Source organism: Lithobates pipiens, unplaced genomic scaffold (assembly GCF_037356315.1).
Source record: "Lithobates pipiens isolate NorthernLeopardFrog02 unplaced genomic scaffold, aLitPip1_a1.2 Scaffold_1, whole genome shotgun sequence".
Lineage (NCBI taxonomy): Eukaryota > Metazoa > Chordata > Amphibia > Anura > Ranidae > Lithobates > Lithobates pipiens.
In genome coordinates, this window is record NW_027507685.1 from 231,848 (window position 1) to 243,470 (window position 11,623).

An 11,623-nucleotide genomic window follows, 5' to 3' on the forward strand; every position below is an offset into this window, starting at 1 on the left:
AAAATATGACAAGGTCTGGTCCAAATGGCTGGCGGACACCTCCACAGCCTCAGATCCGCATCCTGCTTAACACATTATCTTCTGCTAATGAATAGGAATTTGCAATTGTGAATGTAACATATTTCTGAGCTGCATGTTTTAGCTCCGCCCTGTCCTACTGCCCATGGAGACAGCCCTCTGTGACCACCGCGATGCCTTAAATACTCTGCCACGTTTTATGTAACTACATGCCTTATATAATAATTCTGTTTGCACCAAATCTCGTCATGACCAATGTATGCTGTTTTTTGTTCAATGTTTAAAACTCAATAAACAGATTTGCAAAAAAAATAAAAAATTATCACATACACACCATCACAATGTATTATTTGACATGTTGTTCAGACTCCCTGTTGAGAGAACTCTGGCTTAGCAGGAAGCATAGTAGACCTCTACAGAAAGACCACTGGTCACATACAGTATAGATAGCAGTAGACAGCAGTGATCATTGGCTGCAGCTTGCTTCATGTCAGAGAGCAGTTTGGAGTGATGCTGGTTCTCTGTTATGAAGAAGATAGCCTTAGGACATTTAAGCATAGTTCGGGGGAATTCAATAACGCTCTATCACTTTTCTGGTGGTATGGTCCTTTTAAAATGGCCTTCGTCAAACTTCTAAAGTGGCACTATTACTGCACCAAATTCAAAAATATTTACCCCAGTTTTTAGATAATAAAATTGGAGGTAATTAAGACCAACTCTAACCTGGCATACAGGGACAAACGGAGTGTCTGTCTCTGTATCTTGTGCAACAGACAGCTTGTTTGCTCCCCTTTCCGCCATTTACTGGTTGTTAAGGATGCTGTTGGGTTCACAGCTGGCCAGGGCTGGACTGGTACAAAAATTTGTCCCAGAACGAAGGTGCCCGGGACCTGGAAGAGACATGCCAAATGGCACCCTAAAACCGTCCCACTGAGCCATCGGCCCACCGGGAAACTCCCAGTAGTCTTGATGGTCAGTACATGCATGCAACTGGCGCTGATCAAGTGGCAAAAATCTGACATGGCCATTGTACAGAAGTCAATACGTAGATTGACTTCTGTACAACCTCTCTGACAATACATGGATTGAAATTTGGCAAGGCTCTATCAAACCAGCCAAATTTCGATCCATGTAAGGCCAACTTTACCTTGTAAAGAGGAGAAGTAAAGCACTACTATTGTGGTGTGGCACTGCAAGTAGGGAGTAGAGACTTTACTTATAGTGAGAAAATATAATTACAATATATTTATGACACTAGCACTATATATACATAAAGACAAGCACTATAGGGTAGTATACAAACTGTACCTTCCTTTTCATGTATACATAACTGTAAAAAAAAAAAAAAAAAGGACAGCTATAAAGGTCAAATAAACAGTCCAGTAGCATAAGAACCCAAAAGTAATGTTACATGGTCCTGCTGTTAGCAATAGCAAAGTGAATTCATGTACTCCAGAGATGAGGCAAAATTACATACAAATCAGTAGTAGCCACTCAGCACACTTATAATAGCTCCTAAATAAAATGTATTTAATGTTGTGTCATGTCATCATTTTCAGGAGCTATGGGAATCAAGAGAGGTTAAAGGCATATAATTAGCGTTGGAGCACTGACGCTCCCTTCAATCATAACGCACATAAAAGCAGATGAAAGGCTGACTACTCCCAAGACAGGTCAGAATAATGTAGCTTTACAATGTCCATGGGCTTTCTATGTGCAGGAAAGCACCAAAAGGTTATTACAGAACCCACTATTGCTAAAGAACTTTTTCTACTGTAAATATTGCATATTCAATAAATTATTTGTAAGTGCATCAACTGCGGTGAACAACAATGTGACACAGTGAACAACAAATAGCCCAAGTCAAAAATATATGTAACATAGAGACATACAGATTACAAAAGTTTATTTAGCTATCTGAGGATCCATAAGAAACAACAACATTTCTTCCTCTCACCCAGTGGATTTCTGAACGTGATGCCAAGACAAGGTAAAAATGTCATTTCAATTTACTTTAGTGGTATGGTGTATTAAGAATAAAAGGGTAACACCGAAGTGCACTTTAGCTTATTTACAAATTCCATATATGGGGGGCAGTTATCCATTAAAATGTTTATGAATGACTCACAATGTTAGCAGCAGTGAAATGGAAATGTTGGAATTCAGAAATCATTTTCTTGTATTAGTATTCATTTACAATTATTTTTTTACCTAATATTGTAACTTGGTTTCTGCTTTATTAGACAATAATGTTAGGCATCACCTACAGACGGAATAGATAATAAGAATAATAAGAATAAGAATAAATAGCATGGATGGAGTAATCTCTACTGATGGGGCTATTTTATTCACCAACACCCAGCCTCAATACCCAAACAGTGACTGCATCTTATAGGGTTTTATTACTGAATGTTTTGGGCAAATATCTTGCTGTAAGATGAATCCCTTACCAAAAAGACATCAAAAAGACATCAGCGGGCTTTGCATGGCACTACAAAATGCTGTGATAGAACTTTTGGTTTAGAACACCAGCCAATTTGTGCCGGTTGCTGACTCTAAATCCAGAAAAAGAGCACCATACCATCATGCTTCCTCCTCCATGTTTGATAGTTGGTGTCACACACGGAGAAACCATCATGCTAAATTGTGCAGAAACTCTGCATAATGGAAAATTCTAAATTTTGATTGGTGAGTCTATAAGACCTTCTTCCAGTCTTCATCTGCCCACCGTCAGTGGTTCCTTGCACAGGAAAGTTTCTTTTTATTATTTTGCTATTTTAGCAATTGTTTAACATGTCAAATATATAGCATGAAGTCACAGTTGAAGTTGAGACTTACTTTAACTGCTGCTAAACTGTGCTTGAAAATGTTGTCCTGTGCAGCGTTTGAAGCTGATTACTGTAGAAATTTGTCTTCTAAATCTAGTGTGGCCTGTTCTGTCAGTGTTTTCTCTAGTTTCCAAGTGCCCTTGGATGGTGTAGGAAACTGTAGCCACTGACACCTTTGCTTTATTTAAAATTTCTTTGGACTTTGAATATGTTTTAACAAAAACTGGATAAATGGTGGTGATCCGCAGCAACAAAAAGTGTATTACCTATTATCACTTGTTCCATTTAATAAATAGACACACATCCTGAAATGTGCATCCATCTATCCATCCATCTATCTATCTATCTATCTATCTATCTATCTATCTATCTATCTATCTATCTATCCCTTTACCCACAAAAATTAAGCGCTTATGGGATGGGTGAAATCACTAAAACTTATCTCAATGAGTTAATGATGTGACCAATTAAGTCTGAAGCAGCTGCCATATATACCTACCAAAAGCAAGTATTAGAGACATAAAAAATATACATAAAGGCAGCGCTACAAAAAAACACAGTCCAATTATTACAGATTTGCAGTCATAAGCTAGTGCAAATGCATGAATACCGTATTTATCGGCGTATAACAAGCACAGGTGTATAACACGCACATTCATTTTAAGAGGGAAGTTTCAGGAAAAAAAACTTAAATTTTAAATAAGGCAGCTAAAATTTAAGTATTGACGTATAACACGCACACGCTATTTGCATCCGATTTTCCTGGTGAAAAGGTCAGTGTTATACGCCAATAAATACAGTAGTTCAAAAATTGCAATCATGTGCTGCATGTCAGCACCATAATGCCGCGTACACACGGGCGGACTGTATGGCGTACTTAGTCCGTCGAAACACATTTCACCGGACAATCCGCTCGTGTGTGGGCTTCAGCGGACTTTTTCAGCGTGCAGTCTGGCGTACTAAGAATTTCGGATTTTTCGAAATTCTGTCTGTCGTACTTTGGTTTCAGTGGACAATCCGCTCGTCAGTATGCTAGTTCGACGGACTAAGAATGGCGCATGCCCAGAAAGGATTTACATGGCGGAAGGGTGCTTTGCTGTGTATTGGACTTCCTATTTCTAGTCCCGTCGTACGTGCTGTACACGTCATCGCGCAAGCTTTCGACGGACTGTTTGGGTATCCGTGTGTGGTCAAGTCCGTTCAGTGGAAAGTACGACGGACTGTCCGTCGGATTGTATGACGAACTAAGTATGCCATACAGTCCGCTCGTGTGTACGTGGCATAATGAGTATATGGAAAGTCCAAACAGTGTTTGATTCCCACACTGAGATAAAAAGCTGTCACCTACACCTCCACATGAAATAATTGGACTGTGTTTTTTCTTGTAGCGCTGCCTTTATATGTGTGTGTGTGTATATATATATATATATATAATGTGTGTGTGTATATGTATATATATATATATATATATATATATATATATATATATTTGTTGAAGAGGTCTTTAAGAGCTGTAAATCTTTAAAATCAAAATAGTAAAATGCCTAGAAGCCTTAAAACCGCCTTTGGTATAATTATATAAAAATATGATAAGATGTAATAGTAAATAAAAGTTGTCTAAAAGGTTTATTATTATCCCTCATTGATTTCTCTTTATCAGGTATAAATGTTACTGGATTAATTTTGGCAAGTGGATCAGGAAACCAATGACAGCAAAGCCTTTTTCCACAATTGTTAAGCCTTTTCTCATTATATCTAATGCTTCCTGTATTCATTCTGGCCTTAATGACTATTCTGGCTCTGAGCACCATCATTGCCGTTTTCACTAACTTACTCATCATTGTTGTGAACCTTATAGATAAAGCCAAGGGAAACAATTTTAGCTCATCTGACCTCATCGTGGTGACTCTCTGCACATCCAACATTATATTTCAATTCACTATGTTAATCAATGATTTTATGAGTTTTATTGAGAGCAATGTGTACTTTACTGATGAAGTCTATACAGTGTCAGTTGTCTTTCTCGTTCTGCCAATTTATTCCAGCTTCTGGTTTACAGTTTGCCTTTCCATCAATTATTATTTGCAGATTGTTATAACTGCTCATCCTTTTTTAATCCGACTGAAGCTTGCAGGTTCTCAACTGATTCCGCCACTCATACTGGTTTCCTTATTCATTTCATTGGCTTCTGGCCTTCCTGCAGCCTGGAACATCTACAGAGATCCTCTGAAATTAAATATATCAAATAATGACAGTGAGGTAGCATCATTACCCAAACTGAGCACTGCATATCTACTGCCCAGTAACCTTGTCAGCTGTTCCCTACCATTGGTCTTAGTGGGAGTTGCTAATGGATTGATCATCAAGTCACTTGTTATCAACACTAAGAAGTCAGACAAGAATACAAAGGGAGAACTGAGTGCTCGGGCAGAAGGACGGATCCGGGCAGCCAGGACAATAAGCTGTCTTCTTATTTTGTATATAACATTTTATGTAGCTGAAATCCTGGTCTTTATAGATATTTTCCCTCCGAGCAGCCCAGAATTCTGTACTTGTTTAGTAGTCATCTATAGTTACTCGCCCGCACAGTCAATTGTCCTTATTTTTGGCAGCCCGAAACTGAAACAAGTATTTGTAACTGTATTCCGTTGTATAGGAGGAATCAACAAAAGGACGCCAAGGACTCCAACTGTCCTATTTATCAAGCTCAAACATATGAAACAGGTACACTTTCCAAAAGAGTGAACAATGTAATGAATGCAGTATAGTAGGTTGTACTGACAGGACTATCCGTATTACCAGCAAGCAATATAATCAGCGTAAAATCATCAGTAAACCTATATAATATCAGTATGCACCTGCCCTCTTTATTTATTGTGAACCTTTTGGTCATAATTTTCAAATAAGTAGCTGAAGGTAACCTTCTAAATGCTGATGTGGTAAGATTTTATTGCTGCATTGTAAAGGTTCATTTGCTATCCAGAACCAACAAAAGCAGAGACTTGTCCATGACAGGCTTCAATTCCTTCTCTAGGCCCCAAAACCTTTGGACTTTTCTCATAAATAATGATTCCAGAAACAAAGCAATCACATACAGTGCATCCGGAAAGTATTCACAGCGCTTCACTTTTCACATTTTGTTATGTTACAGCTTTAAAATGGATTCAATTAATTATTTTCCTCAAAATTCTACAAACAATACCCCATAATGACAATGTGAAAGAATATTGTTTGAACTCAAAAAAAAAGTATTCACAGCCTTTGCCATGGCACTCAAAATTGAGCTCAGGTGCATCCTGTTTCCACTGATCATGCTTGAGATGTTTCTACAACTTTATTGGAGTCCACCTGTGGTAAATTCAGTAGATTGGACATGATTTGGAAAGGCACACACCTGTCTATATAAGGTCCCACAGTTACCAGTGCATGTCAGAGCACAAACCAAGCCATGAAGTCAAATCCGAGACAGGATTGTATCGAGGAATAGATCTGGGCAAGGGTATAGAAACAATTTCTATAGGATTGAAGGTCCCAATGTGTACAGTGATCTCCATAATCTGTAAATAGAAGAAGTTTGGAGCCACCAGGGCTCTTAGTAGAGCGAGCGGCCTAGCCAAACTAGGCGATCGGGGGAGAAGGGTCTTAGTCAGGAAGGTGACCGAGAACCTGATGGTAACTCTGACAGAGCTCCAGAGTTTCTCTGTGGAGAGAGGAGCAACATCATGCTGTGGGTAAGTTTTTCAGTGTCAGAAACTGGGAGTCAGGATTGAGGGAAAGATGAATGCAACAATGTACAGAGGCATCCTTGATGAAAACCTGCCCCAGAGCACTCTGGGGTGAAGGTTCATCTTCCAACAGGACAACTACTCTAAGCATACATACAAGATAACAAAGGAGTGGCTACGGGACAACTCTGTGAATGTCCTTGAGTAGCCCAGCCAGAGCCCAGGCATGAACCAGATTGAACATTTCTGGAGAGATCAGAAAATGGATGTACACCAACACCTGCCATGCAACCTGATGGAGCTTGAGAGGTCCTGTTAAGAAGAATGGGAGAAACTGCCCAAAAAGAGGTGTGCTAAGCTTTTAGCATCATATTCAAAAAGACTTGAGGCTCCAATTGGTGCCAAAAGGTGCTTCAACAAAGTAATGAGCTAAAGCTGTGAACATTTATGTAGATGTGATTGTTTCCTTTTTTTATTTTTAATACATTTGCAAAAATTTCAAACAAACTTCTTTCATGTTGTCATTATGGGGTATTGTTTGTAGAATTTTGAGGAAAATAATTAATTTAATGCATTTTGGAAAAAGGCTGTAACATAACAAAATGTGGAAAAAGTGAAGTGCTGTGAATACTTTCTGGATGCACTGTATAGCTCTTGCTTTTGCATATAATGTATGTGAGATATATGTGAATGAATTTTGTGTTTTGCTTTGGGTCCAGAAGCCTAGAAATTATGTTAAAGCCCAATTCTAGCCAAAACCTTTTTCTTTTTGGCAGAGTGAAATATGGTTACTCTCCATTTGGGGAGATGTGTTCTTATTTCCTGTCCAGTAAATGACAGGTGTGTTACACATAATAAGAAGTCAAGATAAATCTCCCCAATGAAGACCCACACAGCAATAAAAAAACCTGTCAGAATTGTAATCCTTCCTTACCCCATCCAAAATGGTAGTTAGGCTGTATGCAAAAAACATGCTCAAATGTACTGCCATGTAATTCCAATATCATCAGAGGGTGCTAGCTGTCTCTTCCAGGTTGTGCAGTGGCCCTGCAAATACTCGCCAGGCCATGAAGAGACAACCGGCACCCCCTCATGTTGCAATGTGGAAAATGTGCCATACAGTACTCCATGACATAGGTATTCTAGGAGGCTACAGGCCCTGCAGGGTTTCAACCAATATTTTATCTTTATAGAAATAATTTCCTTTCTGCTCCCATAACATTTGGGCAACATTTTTCTTTTCCTTACTGTATCTCTCTTGTTGCTAGGGTGTCCCTTTTAATCTGCTACGACAATGTACGTAAATTCCTGTGGTGCCTGTGCTCCTGGGAGATGTAAGATCTAAGCGCCGTGGGGGTGGACATGTCATTCCTATGTTAGCTTAGTGATGGGTCCATGTCAGATTGATTATCTCTCTTGCCATAACAATGGAGCGGGCCTTTCCTCCGTCGCCGTCCTGTGCGATGGCAACCAGACACACCGTCTGCGCTACACCCTATGAAGAATGCTCATGCGTGAGATCGGGAGGTGCATGCTGGGTATCCAGCAGCACCTTATCTTGGAAGAGAGTCCCGCTTTAATGTTATAATGGCTTAGGCATAAAGCCAGGAAGAATGAGAAGGGGTCCCTAAGAAAGGTATCCTTCCCCTCCCCAAAATAAATCCATTTCTGTGAGAGAAAAGGGGTAGAAGGTGAATAGCAGAAAGTAGATGGAAAGGGTAAAGATCCACTTTAATTAGCATGTGCTTGGATTCATGATAATTAGAAGCATGTAGTGTTAGGGGCTCAAAAATGCATGGACACTTGCTTAAAGTGGAACTTTAGTTAGAAAATGAAGTCCTGCTAGATTACTTCAGGCTGGCCCCCTTTGCAGGTATAGTAAAACATTAAAAATAAGATAAATCTATACTGTGTAAAATCCAGTAATACATGGTTTCACCCTGCTCTGTACATGTACATTACTCCCAATTTTAGGCATTTTTAGGCATTTTTAGACTTTAAGCAGAATTAAACCCTTCTATCCTTTACAGCCAAGGAAACTGCTTCTGTTTGATCTACAACTGTCATGATGCTGCACATGTGATTAGCTATGACACTGGCCATTTGATGGTTTAACAGTTTGGTTGAGGAGACAAGCATATGTGACAGTTAGAAATTCACAGTTAGCATTCCAGCAATGTATCTGAATTTGAAACCTTTAAATCAATGGATTTAATTCCGCTTTATGATTTAGTGCTGTTCAGGGGCCCTGAGCTGCACTAAAATGGCAGTCTCCAGCAGGAAAAAACAGGATCAATGCTGGAGGCAATTTCCAGCACACATTAATTGTGGTAGCATAATTATTAATGTAGAATGTACGTTCCTTGCTAAAAAACATTATTTTCTATACATTTTTATGGGTAAAGTTCCACTTTAGAGGTGAACTTCAAATACTGTAGCTGTAGTTACCAGTCCATAGAGTTCAGTGCTGTCTTTTCACAGCTGATTCTTCTCACTTCTGTAGGTCCCCGGGGCCAACATTTTGGATTTGGGAGCCAGGTGTAACTTCCTGATGAATCACAGCCAACTCCCCACTGTGTATACCACAGATGATGCAGCACTGAGGGGCTGGTTCTGCAGCCTCCTGGGGCATGTGAAGTATCGCAGGAGGCTCTTGGGTGGAGCCAGGGGTGGTACAAGCGAATGAAGCGATCATTCTCATCTGGGTGAGAATTAAGGAAGTAGGATTGAGAACTTGTCAAAAAGGTACCTGGTCCCTGCTTAAAGAAAAAAAAAATCAAATGCTTTAGGGGCAGGGGTGGGGAGGAGGATGAGTGGTACTTTCACTTTTGAGATCCTCTGCCAAGACTATGGACATTAAAGCATTTACAGTACATATTTTTAACAAGCAGCAGGAGAGCTTTTTAAAGCTGCATGAGCTGCATGTACTGAGAAGTACTTAATTCCCAAAGATTCTCATAGTTCACAACAAAGACTCTAAATTCAAGTCTCAGTCTAACATCTTAGCAACACCTGCTGGTTATTTACATTAGAAGATCTGCTAAGATTCTGCTGCAATAAAAAATAATAGGAATAGATTTCAGTGCTTCAATTATGAACTTTGAAGACAATTTTTTCCACAATGCCTATAGGCTACATGAGTGAGTGAGGGCTTATTTTCACATGTTTTTACTGCTTGTTTGCAATATGTAAATACCTTACTGTGCATAGTCTGGACGTGGGTTTACTAAGTGCAGAGTAAGGCCCCTTTCACACGGACGGATAGAATGGTATTTTTAGCTGTGGATTTTCTAGTTTTCTACCGCAGCTAAAAGCACACAATGCTTTCCTATGGCCCCATTCACACACAGCGTTTAGCTGCGATTTCCTTACATGCGGTTTGGTGCGAATATAAAAAATAGAATTTAATGCGTCCAAGTGCGATGTAGCGCAGCTATATGCACATAACCGCAGGTAATCGCAGTCTTTTGTGCCAACTGCGGATAGTAGCGTGAGAAGGGATTCAAGGGACCAAAAAATAAATTTAAAAAAAGGGTTGCTATGGGAACGACTATATTAGATAACTGAAGCTGAACGCAACTGCACAGAAACGCACATACAAATGCACTGTACAAATGCAGCTGATCGTTGTGCCTGGAGTCTTGAATTTCACAGAAAAAAAAACAAACATGCTAAACTGCGGCAGAACAGCTGTCCGTGTGAAAGGGGCCTAACATCTTAGCAACACTTGCTGGTTGTTTACATTAGAAGATCTGCTAAGTTTTTTCTGCAATAGAAAACAATAGGAAAATAATTCAGTGCTTCAATTATGAACTTTGAAGACAATTTTTTCCACAATGCCTATAGGCTACATGAGTGAATGAGGGCTTATTTTCACATGTTTTTACTGCTTGTTTAGAATATGTAAATACCTTACTGTGCATAGTCTGGACGTGGGTTTACTAAGTGCAGAGTTAAAGGAAGTAATATGAGCACCAGAAGGTGTAGACACTGTTTTTTGGTATTACATTATAACTAGGGATGAGCCGAACACCCCCCGGTTCGGTTCGCACCAGAACTTTCGAACGGACCCCGCGTTCGTAACGAACGTTAGAACCCCATTGAAGTCTATGGGACTCGAACGTTCGAAATGGAAAGTGCTAATTTTAACGGCTGATATGCAAGATACTGTCCTAAAAAGGGTTTGGGGACCTGACTCCTGCCTCAGGGGACATGGGTCAATGCAATAAAAAGTTTTAAAAGCGGCCGTTTTGGCGGGAACACTGATTTTAATGACGATTAAAGTGAAAAAAAAAAAAGAAATATTCCTTTAAATATGGTGCCTGGGGGGTGTCTGTAGTATGCCTGTGAAGTGCCACGTGTTTCCCGTGTTTAGAACAGTCCCTGCACAAAATGACATTAAACGGAAATAACACCATTTAAAACTGCTTGCGGTTTTAATGTTATATCTGGTTCCTGCAATATGGTTGAAAATCATTCAGAAAAATGGCATGGGTAGCCCTCCCTGCCCATTACCAGCCTATTTGGGTCTTGTACGCATATTAAGGGGAACCCCGTACCCATATTAAAAAAAGGAAATGTGTGTGGCCCCCAGGCCCTATATACTCAGAACAGCAGTATACAGGTGGTGCAAACAAGACAGGGACTGTGTAGGTTTGTTGTGTTAAGTTGAATCTGTTTGTAATTTTCAACTGGTACATTTTTAAAGTGTAGCTCCAGTCAAAAAAACTATTTTTAAGCTTTTTGGAAAACATAGGGAAGGGTTATCACCCCTGTATAATTTGTTTTGTCGTCCATCTTTTTTCATCTCACTTGCTGTTGTCTCCTTCCGTTTGCAAGTAGGAGATGTTTGTAAATTGGATGTTTGAAAGTAGGGGCCTGCCCTATATGCTCTGCAGAAATGGCGGAACAAGGTGTTGGTTTTGCCACAACATTGTAAGCCCTCAAAGTGACTCTTGGTGGGCGCTGGAGCGCCCTGCTGTGAACGATTATATCAAGAATTGTAATTACATGCCATTGTTGAACAGTGGTAGAAAAATTGACCTTTGGTGG

At 39.7% G+C, this 11,623-nt stretch overlaps 1 protein-coding gene across 1 annotated transcript; it reads left to right on the forward strand.

Annotated features, from left to right (window-relative positions):
- The first annotated feature begins 1,701 nt into the window (after positions 1 to 1,701).
- On the forward strand, positions 1,702 to 5,844 carry LOC143987911 (taste receptor type 2 member 40-like). Its single transcript, XM_077487092.1, has 2 exons — positions 1,702 to 2,008; positions 4,507 to 5,844. Exon 2 carries the CDS (start codon positions 4,605 to 4,607, stop codon positions 5,589 to 5,591), a length of 987 nt encoding a protein of 328 aa, XP_077343218.1. The 5' UTR covers positions 1,702 to 2,008; positions 4,507 to 4,604; the 3' UTR covers positions 5,592 to 5,844.
- Positions 5,845 to 11,623: the final 5,779 nt, after the last annotated feature.

Excerpts from the sequence above, each read along its gene's own strand:
- LOC143987911 (XM_077487092.1), top strand. The coding sequence starts at position 4,605 with ATGCTTCCTGTATTCATTCTGGCCTTAATGACTATTCTGGCTCTGAGC.